The sequence below is a fragment of the Tasmannia lanceolata genome, unplaced genomic scaffold (genome assembly GCF_043159265.1).
Source record: "Tasmannia lanceolata isolate RefF3 unplaced genomic scaffold, GAP_Taslan_0.1 ptg000006l, whole genome shotgun sequence".
In the NCBI taxonomy this organism is placed as follows: domain Eukaryota; kingdom Viridiplantae; phylum Streptophyta; class Magnoliopsida; order Canellales; family Winteraceae; genus Tasmannia; species Tasmannia lanceolata.
This window is the reverse complement of record NW_027518683.1, coordinates 13,424,172-13,444,127: the sequence shown is the minus strand read 5'-3', so window position 1 is coordinate 13,444,127 and position 19,956 is coordinate 13,424,172. Positions and strand designations below refer to the sequence as shown.

The 19,956-nt window shown below is 37.6% G+C and overlaps 2 protein-coding genes and 1 long non-coding RNA gene across 3 annotated transcripts; 2 read left to right on the top strand and 1 right to left on the bottom strand.

The window, feature by feature from the left end:
- The first annotated feature begins 749 nt into the window (after positions 1-749).
- Positions 750-7,727, top strand: LOC143879787 (putative membrane protein At1g16860). The gene is made up of 5 exons (XM_077382359.1): positions 750-920; positions 3,513-4,610; positions 5,390-5,545; positions 6,433-6,644; positions 7,247-7,727. The coding sequence occupies exons 2-5, from the start codon at positions 3,705-3,707 to the stop codon at positions 7,437-7,439; spliced, it is 1,467 nt and encodes a 488-aa protein (XP_077238474.1). The 5' UTR covers positions 750-920; positions 3,513-3,704; the 3' UTR covers positions 7,440-7,727.
- A 936-nt stretch (positions 7,728-8,663) lies between these two features.
- LOC143879786 (uncharacterized) lies at positions 8,664-11,852 on the top strand. Its single transcript, XR_013251389.1, has 2 exons — positions 8,664-10,111; positions 11,640-11,852. It is a non-coding gene; the product is annotated as an uncharacterized LOC143879786 (long non-coding RNA).
- A 1,918-nt stretch (positions 11,853-13,770) lies between these two features.
- Positions 13,771-19,735, bottom strand: LOC143879785 (F-box/kelch-repeat protein At1g51550-like). The gene is made up of 2 exons (XM_077382358.1): positions 19,206-19,735; positions 13,771-14,952 (listed from the first exon to the last, which is right to left on the bottom strand). The coding sequence occupies exons 1-2, from the start codon at positions 19,621-19,623 to the stop codon at positions 13,988-13,990; spliced, it is 1,383 nt and encodes a 460-aa protein (XP_077238473.1). The 5' UTR covers positions 19,624-19,735; the 3' UTR covers positions 13,771-13,987.
- Positions 19,736-19,956: the final 221 nt, after the last annotated feature.

The window sequence follows — 19,956 nt, the reverse complement described above, 5'->3', positions numbered from 1 at the left end:
CTTTTTCAAAATGTACTATATGGATCACACCATAGGATGTCCAAACCATCCATTTGATGGGCCACAATGTAAATAGGTTGCGCCCCAAAATAATTTTCATAGGATTATCCTAAGCTCTGACCTATTGAGGTTTCTATAATATACGCAGTTCTTCTTCTTCTATAGATCGGAGGGCTAGGATTATCCTACGGAAATGATTTCTGGGCACAACATATTTAAGTTGTGGCCCATCAAGTGGCCGTTTTGGATCATCCTATCGTGTGGGTCGTACGGGCTCACACAAAAACTCCAACTTTAGTTATGATTAAGGATAGTTTGGTCATTTTATAATATGTTAAGAAGTGTTACATTCACCCCCTTCCATAGTCAAAATGGTATTTTAGTCATCATAAAAAAGGAAGATTAGTAGGGGCATTTGGGTGAGACAATAGTATGGCAAGGAACAGAAAGAAGATATTTTCTAGGGAAGTGATTTATGCCCCTTCTTTTCCCTGGGACAGTCCCCTCTATACGAGTAGCTTTTCAGTTTTTACACTAAAAATGGGTGGCCCAAGGAAGAAAGGGGGAAGAATATATTATCTACCTATTTTTCATTGTCACCCTGTCATTAATGGCAAAAGCAGGAAAAGGGTTTCCTTATTTTGAAGAAAAACATGGTAGATATATGATATTTTAACAAAGATTCGAGGGTACTTTGGTCATTAAAAGGAATCGAGTGTAGAAAATGGAGAAAAAGGTAGAAGGTGTTTTTCACCTCTTTATTTTATTATTTTCATTCTTCTGGACGTTTTGCAGGGGACAAACCAGTGGAACAAGCTCTTTGGCGATGGAGATCCATCACAGCTTACACCCATTTTTTGCCTCCTTTTCATCCACCATGTTCCCAAATCCACATTGTTCACCACTCCTTTTTTCTCAAGGTATGAAAATTTCTTCATTTGCTTTTTTTTTACTTCCTTTCTGTATTTGTCCCTTTTTTCTCTATGGGCTTTGAATCTGGAGTTAGGGTTTTAGATCTTTCTCATTCTGCTTTTTTTTAAGGAAATGGGAATGTGGGTATTTTTTATCTCGGCATTTGGGATTTGGGTTCTGTTTTTGGGAATCTATATGGTGGAAATGGTAGGGTTTTATGAGTATTTTGACTAAAATGTAGGGTTTTAGATCTTTCTCAGTATGCTTGTTTCCGAAGGAAATGGGAATGTGGGTATTTTTTGTCTCGGCATTTGGGGTTTGGGTTCTGCTTTTCGTATTTTAGGGGTTGTCATTTTGCTTGCTTTCAACTGGAGTGCGAATCTGGGTTTGTTTTGTCTCGTGATTTGGGATTTGGGTTCTTTTTCTCAGAATCTGTATGTTGGAAATGGTAGGGTTTTGTTAGTATTTTCCTTAAAACGTAGGGTTTGTATTTCTATCTTCTTGTTTGTTTTTTTTTTCTTGGAGATGCGAATCTGAGTTTGTTTTATTTTGTGTGTTTGGGGTCTGATTTATGTTTTCGGATTCCAATTGTCTAAAATGGTAGAATTTCTGTGAGTTAATATGTTATCTGAGATTATTGATCTTCAGAAAATTCCGTCTTTTTTCTTAGAACCATTCGTAGTTCGTTTTGTCTAGTGATATGGGGGTTGGGTTCTGGTTTTTTATAATTCTGGATGTTAGAAATGGTAGGATCTTTGAGAATTGCTTTTCTAATGTTTATGATCATTCACATTTTTCTTGGTTTTGCTTTATATGGGATCCTGTGTTGGTTTTCTTTATGGAGTTAGATTACTCTTACTGGATCCAGGATGCTGGAATTGGTTAGGCTGATACGAATTCCCATGTTCTATGAGGTTTCTGATCTTTCACATTTTTTGTGTTATTGCTGGAAATGATATAGATGGTAGGTTTTCGCAGCTTTGCACGTTTTGTAGGGTTTCAGATCTTTCTCTTTTTTCCTTTTGTAGCTCAAAATGAGATATTGGGTTTTGTTTTGCTTATGCATTTGGAGTCCAGATAAATGTTTGTGATCCTAGATCCCTAGATGTGGTAAATAGTGGGGTTTATTTAGTTATTATTGTGGGCATGTATATGCGGATTATGTTCGAAGTATCTCACTGTCTATGGTTTTGATTTTCCTTCTTTTTGCTTTATTGGGAATTTAAGTGTCTTTGTTTCCTTAATTCGGAATTAGGATTCTGATTTACAGATCATTGTGAAAAATGTTATATTTACACCCATTCTAGTGTTTGGTCTTTTTCATCATCGTGGAAATTGGATCCAGGCTTTTCACGAGTTTTGGGTTTTCAAATTTCAGATGATATAGTAGGCTTTTATAAATAGAGCAAAAGATGGGGATTTTCAAAATCGGTTATTCTGTTGGAAATAGAGAAGGATCTATGTTTTGTCACTTGATTTGGAGAATGGGTTTGGTTAATGGTTATTATCTTCGAGATAGAAATTGTTGGGTTGCTTCAATTTCTTGAGGTTCTCCAAAATTTTGTTTTAGGGAATCCTTCCCTGGAGATAGGACTTGCTCTGAAATTCATTTTCTTTTCTCTTTATTTGGTGTTAGATCTGGTTTGTTCTTGAAATGATTGATTTTGTGCAAGTCCTTGCATTTTCATTAGGGCCTTATGATATTTTTCATGAACTTATTTTCTGGAGTGCGATTCTGCTCTCTGTATTTGTTGCCGATTTGGACTTTTTTTCTTAGCAGGGTTTTTTTTTTTTTTGGTTCATTGGATAGAATACACAACGGGTTACTTGCCGTTTTCCTCATTTTTATACTCAATGGTATTAACTGAATTTTTTACTTGATTTCTTTCTCTGTTTTTGGTGCGGTGCTTTTATCTCTCTTGGTGGAAGTGCAAGCTAAAAACCAGATTGAAAGTGCTGGGATATCAACTTTGTCTAGTTCTGCAAGTATTACGTTTTATTTTATGCATTGAACTTTTAGTTCTTGGCATTGGAGAAGTTGGATGGTTGAACTGGGTCCCTGATTGTATTTTTAATTTGTAAATTTTGGATTTTTTTTTAAAATTTTTTAATTTTTGATGTTTGCTTTTTCCTTTCCCTCCCTCCTCTGTAATTGTAGCTATTCTCTATTCAGCTCCCTCTTGGTTTATTATTTTGTTATCTCTTGTTGGAGCTTTTGAAGTTGCGCAATTGGATTTTTTTTTCCTTTGGCTAATTAACTTTACATACCAAATGAACAAAATGTGACACACAAACTGGTTTCTGAAAAACTTACATGATTGGACACTTACAAGTTGGGATTACCAGGCTTTGAACATAATGTGCTTCTAATTCAGATGAATCCCATGATGTCCATTTCTGTAGAACTCAGTGAGATCTGTGTCCTATAAAGACTAGATGGAGATCTGGCTCATCCTAAGCTCAGTTGCTTGAAACAATTTGCCACTACCACCTTTTTGTTTATCATATTGTTTTAGTCTGTTAAGCTTGATGGACATGTGTGGTCATTTATCTCACTTACTTAAATATCATCTGATGAGGCTTCTGCATTTTGTTTTCAGAATGTCTTTGAATACCACATCAAGGCACTGTAATTTTGTTGCAGTTTCTACCCCACCATGCTGGTGCCATTGGATATAGATCCCTACTCTGATTTTGGTGCTCGTGGGTCGTAGTTAACACTTGGGTTCATTAGGGAAGTCACTGGCAGTATTCAGTGTGTTAATTTTCTTTGGATCTTTTGATCAAGCTCAATGGGTTCCAGATTCCCATCCCACCAGCTCAGCAATGGCCTCTATGTTTCAGGGAGGCCTGAGCAGACAAAGGAGAGGCCTCCAACCATGAGCTCCACAGCTATGCCATATACGGGTGGAGATATCAAGAAATCTGGGGAACTTGGAAAAATGTTTGATATTCCTGTAGAAAGCTCAAAGTCAAGGAAATCAGGACCTATAGCTAATGCTCCTTCAAGGACTGGATCATTTGGAGGTGCAGCTTCACACTCAGGACCAATCATGTCCAATGCCCCGGCTCGGGCTAGTTACACTACGTCTGGTCCTGTATCCTCTGGAGCAATTCCAGGTTCTATGGGAGGATCAAATAGACAGAAGTCTAGTTCGGGCCCACTTAATAAACATGGGGATTCGGTTAAAAAGTCATCTGGACCTCAATCTGGAGGGGTCACCACTCGTCAAAATTCAGGACCTCTTCCACCAGTGCTCCCCGCCACAGGGCTCATTACATCTGGACCTATTTTGTCAGGGCCCCTTAATTCATCTGGCGCCCCTCGGAAAGTGTCTGGTCCATTGGACTCTCATGGGTCTCTCAAGCTACATAGCGCTTCTTCTATTGCTCACAACCAGGCAGTCACTAATCTCAGCCAGGAGGATGACTATTCCTTCAAGAGGAGCTTCCCTAAACCAATATTGTGGTCGGTAATTCTGCTGTTTGTGATGGGATTCATTGCTGGTGGTTTCATACTCGGAGCTGTCCACAACGCCATTCTTCTCATTGTTGTTGTGGTTCTGTTTGCGGCTGTGGCTACACTTTTTACTTGGAATAATTGTTGGGGAAGGAGAGCTATCACAGGCTTCATTGCCCGGTATCCCGATGCTGAACTTAGAACCGCTAAAGATGGGCAATATGTCAAAGTTTCCGGGGTATGTAGCCTCTTCAGGAAAATGGCAGACTGCTCAAAATATTTAACCTTTACTATTTCATAGTGCTCTTTTAGAGGGTGGGCCTTTTTAATTCTATGTGCTTTGATGTTAACACTACTTTTCAGATTAAAATGGTCGGTACTACATATAGCATGTGCTTATCCATTCTATTTCCTTTTGAACTTTCACTTTTATATAATAAGTTCTTTTCTTATGTAATATTGTGGAGGAATTCTAAACTCACAGGAGCCCTTGCAAAAAAAAGGGTACAAGGGCTCTCCCATTGGTCAATTTCCATTTATGATGGCACAAAAAATACAATCATAATTGCCATAAGTGAAAATTGACCAATGGGAGAGCCCTTGTACCCTTTTTTTGCAAGGGCTCCTGTGAATCTAGAATTCCTCAATATTGTATCTTCTGCACAATAATTTTTGGGAAATGATATTTACGCCCCTTTTGATCACTAGGGACACCCAGTGTCAGTGTATCAATGGCAAAAAGGGAGCTAATGTACTTTATGTCAGAAAAATCCAGTGGCTTTGATTGCAAAGTACACTGGCAAATGGGTGTCCCTGGTGATAAAAGGGGCGTAAATATCATTTACCTAATTTTTTGCCATTATTATTTTTTGTAATTTTTAGTTCAATAGTCTTCAGGTTTTTATGCACCGAAAAAAGCTCTTCCAGTTTTCCGGTGTTTTAACTATTAGTTTACATGTGCTTCACTTCTAGTGATTAATGTCATTCGTCATGTGACATGGATTTAATTCTTTGCAGGTAGTTACATGTGGAAATGTGCCCCTTGAGTCATCCTTTCAAAAGGTTTCTAGATGTGTGTACACATCTACAGGTTTATATGAATACAGGGGATGGGATTCAAAGGCTGCCAATGCCACACATCGCCGTTTTACCTGGGGACTTCGATCTTTAGAGGTGGGTCAGCTAAATTATCATTTCGGCGACGTGGTTCTTTTGTGAATCATTTTGGTTATGTTTAACATGTTTTAATGTAAGTTTTCACATTTTATTTTTACCTATGATTTGACCGACACTTCAAATTTATTGGCGACACACGTGTCGTGTCGTGTCCGACACGACACCCGTGTCCACACGTGTCGACACTCCTTAAGACACTTTTAGATGTACTGCTAGAAGTGTTAGCAACTTTGTATGTATGTTTGTGTTTGACTGTGACACTATATCTAGTTTTTAGGGGTTTCCATGTCAGACACCTCATATCCGTGTCGAAACTTGGTCGAAACTCCGCACACGAATCCGTGTCCACAAATCATGTATATGTACTTTCTATTTTAGCCGTGTCCCTGTTTCTAAATTTTGGGAGTTTGCCATGTCCGACACCCCGTGTCCGTGTCGAGACGTGACACTCGTGTCCGTGTCCACAAATCATAGATTTTTACTCTTTTGCAACTAAAATAATTTATTAGAGAAGCCCGCAAAAAGAATATTCATACGCCTTTGCTCTTAGCAATAGACACTGCTGCTACATCATTAGCTGATCTAGGAGTTACATAAATTTTCACATTGATTTTATTTAAAACCCATTGAGCTGCTTTTTATTGGAAATCCAAGGGGAATGCTTACTTCACTGTAAGTTTTGATATTCAATTGTATGTACGAGTTCAGCTTATGGTGAAGAGCACTCCTGTGTCCTTTTTTCTGCTTGATATTTTTGTAAATAGCGAAGAGGACATTGTGCTCTTGTGCTTTTCTTTGAAGAAATTTCATATGCCTCGGTTGCTCTCTAGGATTTCATGCCTTGATTGAACAGTCATTTACATTCAGATTTTGGATTGTGGCAGAGGCATGTCGTGGACTTTTACATCTCTGATTTTCAGTCTGGATTGAGAGCATTGGTTAAAACTGGGTATGGTGCAAGGGTGACTCCATACGTTGATGAGTCTATTGTCGTTGACATCAATCAGAACAACAGAGAATTGTCTCCAGAATTTATCAGGTGGTTGGGGGAGAGGAACCTCTCAAGCGATGACCGTGTAATGCGTATGAAAGAAGGGTAATCTGAACTCCTTTACTAGTGGATACTAGATTTTCAACTTCATATATGATTTTGTCTATCCTTAAAAGCAATTATATCAGATCTGATGGAGTAGTTGCCATAGGAATTGCAAGCTGTTATGTCCTATTTGTCGTCTTGGACTATTTGAGTTTTTTCAACAAAATCATCTCTTAACTACAAGTTTTCTGATCTTGAAACTTCTATTTTTTTATTTTGTGGTTGCCCTATAATATTTTGAGGCCGACTTACCAGTGTTCCCAAACTCGTGATTCAGATGTTTAAGATATTAGGTATAATTTTCTTACCTTTCATAATTTCTCATTTATAATATCACGGGACCATTACCCATTGAAAAAATAAAAAGATAAATTACCTGGTCATTTGTTTTTTTAATTTTTTGAGAGAACATATGTCTGGAAGTGACATATGGGACCAGTCATCGACCTCAGGCCCGATATATTCGTTGTCTATGCTTATCAAATGCTGGGAATTCGAATGACTATCTTCAGCTGTTTATAGAATAACACAATGAGCATTTTGTTTGCTTCGTCCGCGGATGGGTATTTCAATTGACTAAGCTTCTATTTTTATCTTTCTAGGTACATAAAAGAAGGGAGCACAGTTAGTGTAATGGGAGTCGTCCAAAGGAATGATAATGTGCTAATGATCGTACCTCCGCCTGAACCCTTATCCACGGGATGCCAATGGGCTAAGTGTATCCTTCCGGCAAGTCTTGAGGGGATTGTTTTGAGATGCGAAGACGCTTCAAAGATCGACGTCATACCAGTTTAGGTGCTTTGTGTTTTAGGTATGCACTGTTTGCAAATTTATTTGTTGGGTTGATGGTGATGGTCATGATGATGACGGTGATGTATTAACTGGAGATGGTGTTTTTTTTTTTTTTTTAACTTTGCTTTGTATAGCTTTTCTGTGTTTCCTTTTTCTTTTCAAATTTTAAGGTTTGAGAGCTTTTGTAATGGGGATGACTTGATTGTTACAGTGGAGGGGATCTTTATGTGTTTGAAGAGAATAGTGTGTTGAGAAATGTTTCCAGGTATTCAGTAAATTGGGTTTGCCAAAGTCTCTCTCTCTCTCTCTCTCTCTCTCTCTATTTTTGGTAGATGTTGATAAATTCCGTTAACTGGACGTTGAAAATTTGTTGTATAAACCATCTTTTATTTGAATGGTGAAGATTGTTCAGAAAATAAAAGGAGGAAACCCTCCATACTCGAGATTGTCAACGGTCAACCTATACCAAAAGCAAAGGAATAATTGAAAAAAGGAAAAATTGCCGATGGGCAACATCAAAATACGAGAATTGCCAGGGGGGAACACACTTTTGAAAAATTGTTAAAGAGGGTTGATAACCCCTTTTGAGAGTTTAATAACCCCATTTAGAGGGTTGATAACCCCCTTTTAGAGACTTGATAACCCCCATTTCGTCCGTCTCTAACAATTTTTCAAAAGTGTGTCCCCCGTTGGCAGTTCTCCTATTTTGATGTCCCCATTGGCAATTTTTCCTTTAAAAAATACGAAGTAACATCAATAGAGGTGATCAAATGTCGTATATCATATTTTAGTAACCTCATCATACTCTAGAGCCACCTCAGAGAATGAGACAAAATATGTTGAAAAGTGAGCCTATGTGGATGCTCTCTCTCATGCAATAGCCGTCCGCGAAATGCCTTCTGCGATGGTCCCTAGCAAATCCCCTTATATATCTTATTGCCTCCTACCCTCTCACTGCACATGTTGCTAGCATCTCTCATAGCTAAATGGGCTTGAAAAGCACAAGTAAAAAAATCCACCTTGTTCAGGGTTTCTCTGTTTAAGTCCATTTGGAATTCCAATCCGGCCCATTAACGTTCCCAACCCAATATCTGTGTACAGAAACTGGAGATTCTACCCACAGAAAATTTTACAGATGAAAACATCATTAACACAAAAATACCAACGGTTGAGATTCAATAGCAAGCTTCCATAGATCAGATTGGTGAGCAATTCATGGTAGTAAGTACTGGATAAGATGTTCTAATAACCGTGGCACATGTATATTGCATATTTATAATCCATTCCTACTCGGCATTCACTTCAAATTCAAATAGAAATTCTTCTTTTGAAGACACTATATGATTGAGATTTTGTGTAAAGACTCAAGCGGAGTCCCTTATATCTGGTTGTAATCTCCTTTTCATTTAATAAATCTGCCTTAATCTCTAAGTATTCTTAAATCTTCTCCTCCTTTGAGGTTTCTCCTTGTCGCTGTTTTTTATAGTTGAGTTTTGTAGCATCTTCTTTTAGGTCGTGGGGAGTTTGAGTTTGTGATGATTTTACTGCACGGAACTGGGTTTCTGTTGCTTATTTATATGTTTGTTTTGGGTTATTTAAGAATAGTAGAGATGGGTGCTTTTTTTTTGTTGCCTATTTTTATAGCTGATTGTGAATTTAGTTTGTGTCTGATAAGTTTAGCTATTATCTTCTTCTTTTTTTAATGGTGATTGAGTTTGTCATGGTTTTAGTATGTGGGGATGGTTTTTCCCTCTTTTCTATTCAATTTGCTAAGGATTATTGCTAGTTACAACGAGATTTTACTTTGCAGAGGTGGGTTGTGTTCCTTTTTTTATGTGCTTCATTTTGTGATGATATTACTGTAAAATGGAAATGGTTTGTTTTTAACTTTTTTCCTTTTTCTTCTTCTTATGGTGGTCTTTATTCATGTTTTAACGATTTTACTCATTGGATGTGGTATTTTCTTTCTATTTGTTCCTCCTTTATGGATTACTCCTAGTGTATGATGGTTTTACCCAGTGAAGATGGATGAGTTTTCACTTCTAATTTTGTAATGTTGATTCAGTTTTCTATAACTTCAGTAAGTGGATGAATTTTTTTTCTCTCATTTACTTCCAGCTTTTTGGTGGTTTGCAGCCTTTACTTAAAGAATTATCATGGGGATTTACGTGGATTTGTCGTTCATTTTTTTTTTCAGGGTGATTGGTCTCTTGTAGTTTTTCAGGTTAGAGGGATGTATTCCTTTTGTTTTAGTATGGTGGCTCTGTAGTGTCTTTCTTGCAGATGAGTTTATAATCCTCTGTTTTTTGGGCTTATTTGGGTTCTTTGTTTGGAGCATGGTGATTCAATACAACTCATGACTTTACTCAGCGTCTGATGGGAGTTTTTCTTCTTTTTCTTCCTTTATATTATTTTTTGCTATTTGTGGACATGGTCATTCTTTTTTACTTTTTGTTGATGATTCAGTATGTGATGATTTTACTAAATGGAGTAGTGCCCATTGCATTTGCTGGAAGTGAAGAACCAGCTGCGTATGGAGAACTGATATCTATCAGGGCCTCAGGGGGCTGGATCTGAGTGTGAACGGAAAGCTTAGCTCAGCCATTGCAGCTATTCTTGAAACCAAGCTCTCATTGGATACCTCCAGATTTTATATTAAGTTCTATGATGTTCAGGTAATCTAGTGAATGGTGGTTATTTATGTATTTTATTTTTCTCTTTTCTCTTTGTTTCATATTATTCCTGGTTGTAATCATCTCACCTCCTCAAGGTTAGGTTAGTTTGATTTCATAAATTAGGCAACATAGTCGAAAAGTTGCACTTAAAACTACCATAAATTATTTTCACTTGATAGCTTTTGATGATGCCTAATTTACTTCTAAAATGCTATCGGTTTTCGTATTTTATTAAGTTCAAATAATGGGAATTTTGAACTCATCCATCTATGTCCATGATGCGAATATTTTTTTGTGTTAATTCTGCGAGTTCTTTTAGTTTCCAGGATTTAATCACTTCTGGTTCTATCCCACAAAATGATGGGTTATCAGTAAAGGACCTAAAATGTAATTTTTCTAGCCATCATTAATCCATGATGACTCAATGAAAAAGCAGTGAATATGCATCACAATTTACAGGGATCATTTGCTTCTGAAAGTTCCCAGATACTTGGAAGATAATAGAAAGATACTTGAAATTGAAAAGGTGATATGCATGATATCATTCTCTTAACTAGATATGGCTGTGCATGTTATTCATTATTTGTAAGCAGATACTACATGTTAGCATTGACCTGTATAAAATTGGATCTTTCTTCTTATGATGTGGATGCTTGATTTCTTTCGTTCTATTAGATTTTAAGTTGTTGTCTAGAAAATTGATCGCATGGGAACTAGTAAGCTATTCTATTTCTTTATCTTTGTCTTAGACATACTCTTTCTGAATGTAATCACTTCAATCCAATTAATTCCATGGAGTAGACCTCCAAATTGAATTTGAACATGTTCAACTGTAAAGTTTTATGATAGCACGGTTTTGCCCTGCATCTTTGATTATCACTTTTGTGGATGGATTGGGTTGATAGTGAGAGAATGTCCATCTTATTCATTTTGGGATAGAGTAATAATTTTGCCATTATTTCCAAAAGCTGTTGGGGATGCATTTGACATCCCTAAAAATGTTGATGATATGTTTGGAGGGTTGAAGAGTGGATATTTCACAATAAGAGGGCATAGTTTTTGGAGATTCTTCCATATAAAACTTTTCTTTACTCGCCAAAATTTCAATATATTGTATGTTATAACAATGTTATTATGTTAAAGAATTAAAATTAGAATTGATTAAAAATATATTGGTGAATCCGACACTCACTTAGTACGCGTGTCCAATTCTGGCAGTCGTACCCGTACTTATGCAACATAGGATATCCTTAATCTAAAAGTGTCTCATGGGCACTTTGTGATGCCTCTTTTTGACGATCTGTTGGGAGGAATAACATGCATTATATTTTTTCGGTCATTGATTACACCGCATACTGGTTGTATCCTTATTTCATCTGCATGTGATCTTTTGCTGCTCATCGTATTTTTTTCCTTAATCCTTGATAGTAGTGACTGGTAAGCTGGTATCAGATCTAGTGAAATGATTGTTCTACAGCTTCAAAACAGCATTTTTCAATATTGATTATTTTCATCTTTTCTTATGAAGGGCTCGTTTTTTGGGTTCAATGGCTCCGCATTTTGAATCTGAGGTTAGTTTTTTGCAAATTAATCATCTTTTGAAGATGCTAAATGTACCCAAAGCTATTGGAGGAATTAGTTATCCTTGAATTGGAAAAAATTCATAAATTTGTTTCAGGTTTTTCTCTTGTTAATGTTAATCTGGGTTAATGTTAAATGAAAATGGAAGGAATTTTTTGCATTGTTATTGAATTTGGAAGAGCAGTTATCTTAGCATTATGTATTACTTGTTATAATGAGCTTCTCTTTATTGATCTTCTATGTGATCTCATTCAATCTTCTTGAAGGTCTTATAAATCGAGGCTCTGTTTCTTGTCACTGGAGTAGTTTATAATTTTGAGCTGGGTATTGATTATTGAGGTTGGAGCTTGAATTTAACACTGATGATAAGTTAAGATGACTGAAAAATGTCTACCCAATAATCAGTTTGGGGACCACAATCGGTTGTCACAATCTAAAATGAACAGGGCCTTAATTTAATTTAATAATTTTGAGTCCAACAATCGGGTTGGGGACCACAATCGGCTGTCACAATCCCAAACGAACAGGGCCTAAATCTTTGAAGGGAAATTTTTTCCAAAGTTGGAAATGTTTTTCTTGCAAATAAAACAGTAATGAAAATAAAAAAGATGGTTTAAAAAGTTTTTCTCAATTTGTGACCATTGGACGGGAGGGGATTGGTCTGTTGGTCTTTAACTATATGATTAGGATTGTATGCGTTGTATTGCGCAAACCACCCACCAAACCCATTCCATAGGAAATGATATGTCCACCCCCTTTTGTTTGTCTTTTATGAGAAAAAGTATTTTTACAAAACACCATCTGTAGGATGTCATATTCTTAAAAAACCATATGTAGTTTTATCAAAATATGTGAAATTAAAGGGCTTATTTGATTTCAGGTTAAGTTTTATCCAAGGAGAGCATGGGATGAGGTTGGGAGACAAAATCTAATTTTAAATCGGGAATATTTTTTCTCTGTCTACAAACCCCGTCACATGTTCTCTCCTTACTGAGGAGGGCCCCTCTCAAATCTTTCTCTCCAGCCCTCTACCTTTCTTTCACCTTGGATAAACAAATGTTCCAAGAATTTTTTTTTCATGGTTGCCAAACATGCCCCAAGCACCCATTTTTCAATCCATATGAGTTCAACAAATTCCAATAAAATACATAACAAAAAAATGGACTCCCAACAAAATCCATACTTTGTAATGCACTGTTCATTCTACTTTCCTTGTCTGCATGAAATTTACCAAAAGAAAAAAAAAATAGCCTTTTGAGTTTCCTTCCACATCAAGATGAAAGGGAAAATAAACAAGATTTTTACTTCTACTAATGTTTTTTACTTTGAAAATGACATCATTTTACATTCCTACTACTTCACATTAACATGTATCCAAACGGACAAATCAACTATATCCACCCTTGAAATGCTGGGACCTACCCATATTTTGTGTGGGTCTTTTGATCTCCACCTATGAAATGGAGAAGAGGATTTGAGCTCCACAGATTATAAAACTGATCTTCTATTTGTCCTATCGAGGTGAACGGGCTGGTGTCGGATCCTGCTCACAGTTAGAGAGAAGAAACTTAGCAATTAAATGTCAATATCCATTTTTCAAATTCAAGAAGATAGATAATATCAGTGCCCAATGTTTCCTTACCAAGGAGCAAAGCACCTTGCAATGAAAGGAAAGGATGTTTTGATAAGCAGATTATCTAAATGCAGCAAGTAACAACAGAATTCAGTAGAGTCTTGGTCTAATTTTTTGGGAGGATGTTCCAAGTTCAGTTCCACCTTACCCCAAGAATCCAATGAACATAGAGTGAATCTGTAAAAAAAAAGAGACATAAAAAAGGAAATTAAGTGAGGACGGTTAGACTATACCATTTACACCGCCCTACACACGTCGGTGTCATGTAAGTTCTCCTAGAACAGACCCAACTCCAATATTTTCGTAGATGGCCTTGTTAACTGTAATTCTGCAAATAGAGCAGTTCCCTCATGTGATAGAATAAAGTCAAATTATAAAGTTCGAGTGCCAAAATCTAATTAAAACTTCAAGCTAACAAACAGTGGTTCTCATCTGAACAGTGGGAAAGACATAAAAAGCCATTCTCATTTCTGGTAATCTTTATTCATGGTGAATTTGGCTAACCAATTCAACTACATCACATTGGGCATCACAGCATGGCAACATATAGTGCTAAACCAACTTCAACTGAGAAATATAACTTCCCCTTGCCTACAGAACATGTTTTTTTTTTTTTTGAAAGATGACTAGATTTTGCTTACAGAACATGTTTCTCTGTACAACTAGAGCACAACCTCCACAAGATACAACTCCCCATCAAACCTCAACCCAGAAGGTTCAGCTGGCTGAACCACACCATCCACCATACCGCCAAATATGTACACACGACACCCAGATTGATCGGCGCATGCCCTATGGAATGATCTGCAGTTCGGATGATTGCCCTCAGCCATCACTCTTTTCCACATTTTCCCTGCTAATCTCATTGAGTCCAGTGTTTGTGATCGCATCTTAATAGCTGGTACAGCGCTAGGATCAAACACCCAAAAGTCATTTTTCCTATGCCTGTACATATCTTCCCCTCCATAGATCAGCACTCGCCCCCCTAATATAAGTGTCGCAGAGTGACCGACCCGTGGAAGGGGCACACCCTCGGGTATGTTGGATAATTCGCATATTAGTTCAACCCATTCAGGATCTTTGCCTCCCAACGATAAGAGCCAAATGTCATTGAGCACCTCATAACCTGTTCCCCTCCCTCCAAAAAGAATCACGTGGGTATCCCCAATCCATGTTAGTGTGTGCCCTGACCGAGCTGGGGGAGATGCAAGAGTTACGATCTCATGCCACGACGCAGATCTCGCACCGTTGGAGAGATCCAAGAGCCACGTGTCACTCAATCTGAGGCCATCTAGTCCAATTCCTCCATGGATCACCATCTTATTTTTATCAATGCAACATCCAGCATGAGCTCCACGTGGTGGAGGTGCAACACGACCCATATCTAGTAGTATCCATGAGAGTTTGATTTCGAGCTTTTCATCGCGAGTGACATGACCGACCCATGTATCATTTTGGCGAATTCCATTGTCATTGATCCCACCAAAAAGAACGAGAGCATCATCGATGACAATACAGGATTGTCCGAAGCGTCCAGTGGGGGTGCCTGAATTGATCAACTGCCACCTCAAAGCCCTCCTAACATCATTTCCACAGTATGCTACCCATGTGTCATCCAGATGGCGTCCTACAGAGAAAACAAGTCAGAATTCAGGACTACAATAAATAAAAAAAGGTACATTACAAGGTCCAAATAAAAGCAACAGAAACACGTCCATCTTAAGCTGAAGATAAGGGCTCACTATATTTCACTCTGCCTCAAGCTTATTCAAGTAAGATGACAGTTATGAATTCTGGCTATGAAAGCATCAATTCAGGCAGATATAGTGGACTAGTGTACATGCATGCCAGTTTAAGTATTTGGATATTCAATTGCAAACAGGGTAAATGACATTGAATTGCGAGTTTGGAAAGTATAAGGCAGGCTAAATGACATTGAATTGCACGTTCGAAAAGTGTAAGTTCAACAGCTTTACTACAAACCAATTTAGTGGCAGAGCAACCTGCTATAGGAACTCATATGCTTCACTAAGCAGACCTGATGCTTACTCTATTTCACTATTTGGAATCCTACATACGGTCTAGATTAGAAACCCGTCCTTAAATCAAATTCAAAATTATCTATCATTATGCTCGTCCTAAATCTTAACCCATATTTGATAACAAACTTCGAGAAAGCCAACTCAGACAGAAATATACAAGATCCATTTGTTCTAAATTAGGTCATAATTGAGAAAAGTACGCTAAGAGATAAACCAGAGATGAGAAAAATATTTAACAGTAAGTATAAAAATGAAATTGATCCATTAGTTCTTCAAGATGACTGTGGCGTTTATAAAGGAAAAAAGCAACAATATCCTTGAGATATAGCACTCTTAACAGCAAAGAGAAGTTCCTAAGAAAAGGATATGAGGTGGATGCACTTATAAACATAATGAGATAATATGTTTTCTTGAAACATTGAAAAAAAAGAAAAGAACGAATACTGAGCACCTCCCCGCCCCCTCTGTCAGCTGATATGTTTTCTTGCAACATAGAAAGCTTCCTAACAACGAACCTATGTTGATCTGCTGTAATTGGTTTCATAAAAATATCAGCTACTTCATCATGACTGGATATGTACTTCGGAACTAACCGTCTTCAACCTTTTTCCCACAATGATTCATCTTAGTGTGCCATACGAGCATGGAAAACTCGATCAAAGTACAAATTGCTACATACATTATGTCACATCAAGTGAAAGTTAAGTATTGTAGAGGCACACTAAACTTCTGCTGTAATGGATTTTTCGGTGTTTATCGCCGAATGCCATCGTCTTCGGATGTGCAATGACTAAGGTTCAGAAGGCTGACCCGGATGGATTTGGGGCTGTCATTGAGGAATACTTAGGCTTAGAGGGTGGTCCCCCTTTCTCGCGTAAAAGCGATCAGAATTCAAACACGCCGCGTTTTACTGGGAAGGATCGAACCATGGGAACGAATCTACAGGGCTATCACCTTCTTTGCCAGATCTTCCAACCTTTTCACAATTACAGTTCACTGCACGCCTGACTAATAGGGGCTTTGAAGCCCTCCAGAGCATTTTGCCGGGCTCTACTACGATAGACAGTCAAGGATTCTTTTACGCGATCTACGTACTTGCCCCCCTTAGACCCCCCGAATTGGCGTTTGCCCCTGGTAGTCTTCGGGAAATGGTGGAGTCGCCGTAAGCTCAATGGATGCAGGGGAGTAAGGAAAGTAGAGGATCAGTCTTCTTAGTCAAAACATCCCGGTTACCACTAATCTTGGTAAGCATTTGAGCAGCAGTACTAACTGGCTTACAAGTAGACATATTATCAACGAATCTAGTGCATACATTTGTTGGCCAAAAAGCATGTTATGTGGTGTTCACTTCTGTTCCAAGAAATAATGTCAGAGGTTCGGAATCCCTCATGTCAAAATCATTATGCGTGTTCATTTTTAATGACTTCATGATAGGGACCATCCCTTGCTACCAACCAAAGAGGAGAACCAAAGAAGCCCATGTCCAATGATGGGGTCCATTTAGTTGAACATGAAGCCCAACAAAAGGAGCTAAAAGGTGGGAGGAACAATCTTCTTTGCGACATGTTTGACCTTGGTCAAACCAACTGTAGGTGATTTAGTGCTACGTTGTCACATCACTTGACACCACATGAGAGGGTTTATTTGTAAGTTACTTTCTATTTTGGTTTTAGAATCCAAGTAGGAAGTTACTTGTCTCTTTAAGTTGTTTCTTTAGTTTGAGACTGTTGAAATTATGAGGTGAGTCTTTACTTTGAGAAGGTTTTGGAGTCATAGTAGGTGAGAATATGCTCTATATACGAAGTATTTGGACCGGTTTATGTATAATTATGAAATTAAGAAATAAAGAATCAAAGGGGATTCCTTTGATAAACGGAGCATACCCTCTTGGTGGATTCAAAGAGATCGAAGGTGAATTTCTTCTCTAGGTGATTCCAAGAGGTCCAAAATTGGATTCTTTTGGCAAAGATATCCTTTTTAATATATCTTATTTCAGTTATCTATTTGTTTATCTTCTGTTTTCATTCAAAGAAGGTTCTATCTTGTCTTCTCACATCAGTATGTTATAAAGACTTTTTTTTTTAATGGTCAGCATGTTAAGGCTTTCATTATTATTTTCTTTATCTTTGGTTAGATCTTGGGAAATGATTTATGCGCTCAAGTGTTTTGATAAACACGTGCTGCACTTGTTTGTCGTGTAGTATTTAGAGGGTTTTAAGAGCTTTTTGAGAACCGTAATATCCTATGACATCCCTTTAAATGCTACACGACAAACAAGTGGAGCGCGTGTTTATCAAAACACTTGAGCGCATAAATCATTTCACTAGATCTTTAGTTCAGATTTCATCTTCATATATTATTCCTAATTTTCTTTCTAAAATCCTACAAAGTTTTTCCCAAACATGTGTTTCTTTAAATCTGCATGCTTATTTATTATCTTTGTTGTTCAAACATGTACAGTTCTTATTTTCTGAATTGGGCAATTACAGCTATTCTTCATTGTGTGCAGCAATCTAAAGATAGTAGTTTCAGCCAAGGTTCCAGCAGGGCTATATCTGTGTCCATAAATTATTAAAATGATCCCAACATTCATTAAGATCTTGCAACGACCAGTTATCCTTTAGGTTCAGTTCTAAAGCATCCAGAAAATTCCCGCAATTTCTGCGAGTTCTTACACTATCCCTACAGTTTCTTGATTTATGCTTGAAGGTCAGCCTATCGAAAGCACGTTTTTCAAAGTTACGCATAAACAGTTCTTTTAAAAAAAAAAATTTCACATCGTTAAACATAAAAAGTTAGTGCAGATACCAATTAAGCAACCAAGCATTGATTTTTTACAGTTTTATTCATGAGCATGTGCTCCTAAGAAACTTGGCTATTTTAAAATATGAAAAATCCGAGTCAAACCATGACCTCAAGCGACTCATTCCCAAAACTGTGACCTTCTCTGATGCCAGTAATTGTTCAGCCAAAATCTGGCTTTAATATTCCAAATCCGCATATCTCAGATAGAGTGATAGACCCAAGAGACAAGTCTCCTTCTAGGGATTGAGCCTGTAGCTCAAAGGTCAAGGCTTTGCTCTTTAACCTTGAGGTCGGAGGTTCAATCCCAGCTTACCTACCAAAAAAAGGTCTCCTAAACCATCATCCCCTTATTGCCATCAAAATCCAAATTCCATATTCCGAAGTTTGCATGCTAGACCATGACACCAAACTGCTACTTAAAATGTTTCCGTTCAGCTTGAGCATTCCAGCTAAAGCACAGATCATGAGAGAGAGAGAGAGAGAGAGAGAGAGAGAGAGAGAGAGAGAGAGAGAGAGAGAGAGAGAGAGAGAGAGCAAACCCATGAATACCAATCTGAGAAGCTATCCTCAATATGAAGAAGAGAGAGTGATAGATCATTCAAACATTTTAGAATCTACATTTCCCAGACCGTCCTGTGATTTCTCATAGCTTTATAAACAACACTCCCCATATTTTCCAAATAATTCAAGCATAGTAACACATGAAACTAATTCAAGAAGCCCATCACATGGTTAATAGAAGAACTCAAATATTTTATAACCCACAAAACCAGGTAGACAACCGAGAGCAAGAAATATCCTCAAACTTTCCAAATAATGCATGCATAAACCACAATAAACCATTCAAAAAAGCCCATAAAAGCATCAATGATACTAATATTATTAATAACATCTTTATCAGTCAAGCAAAACAGACCCACTTAACAATCCAAAAAAGAGAATCTTTTAAGTATCTTTGTTCAAAGGAAATCAATCAAAAAGAACCAAATACAGAAATAACCAAAACCAGCTATGGGATATGGAACAAACTAACCTCCTTCACAACCTCCACCAAACAAAACAAGACACCCCAAGATAAAATTGAGTGAGTGAGAAGCCCTGGGTGTTGGGAAAACCCCATCTTTACCAGACAATATGAAGCAAGAGACAGAACCCATTTGAGAAACCTTCTGATAAAGCAATTTCCAAGAGAGAGTCCTCTCTTGAGAAGAGATAAAGAGATCATCAACAGATGAGTTTCCCCAATCCCTCCTAAAGACTGACTCCCAGAGTATGTCAGAGAAGGCCAGTGCCTTGATTTTTTTACAGGTCATGGCAAAAGAGAGGATGGAGTCTATTGGGAGGAGTTGGAGGATTGAGAATATGTGTTCATTGGTTATGTAAGTTATGAAGGTCCTGTTCATTTCTGCCATGGGAGTCACTCTGCTTCTATGTTTCAATGATGAATTCATGTAAAAGGTGAGCTGGTTTGGAGAGAGAGTGGGTGTTGTGGGGATAGAATAGCCAGTTCACTGGTGTCCAAATGGAATAAATGGGCAGCATGGTACTCACCCCTTAAATTTTGTCAAGAAATGAAGTTGAATTCTACTGAATAGACAAGGACGATTTTGAGAGGGCTACTGATATTGGCACTACCATGTTATGATAATAACACTAACTCACCTTGTCTCTTCTTTCTTAATTTGCTTATGAGAGTTTTCTTTTTGGAAATTGTGATAATCTTCTTCTTTCTTTCTTTTTTCGATAGGGTTTAACCAAATGAGCTAGAGGATCGGCCCCAATTG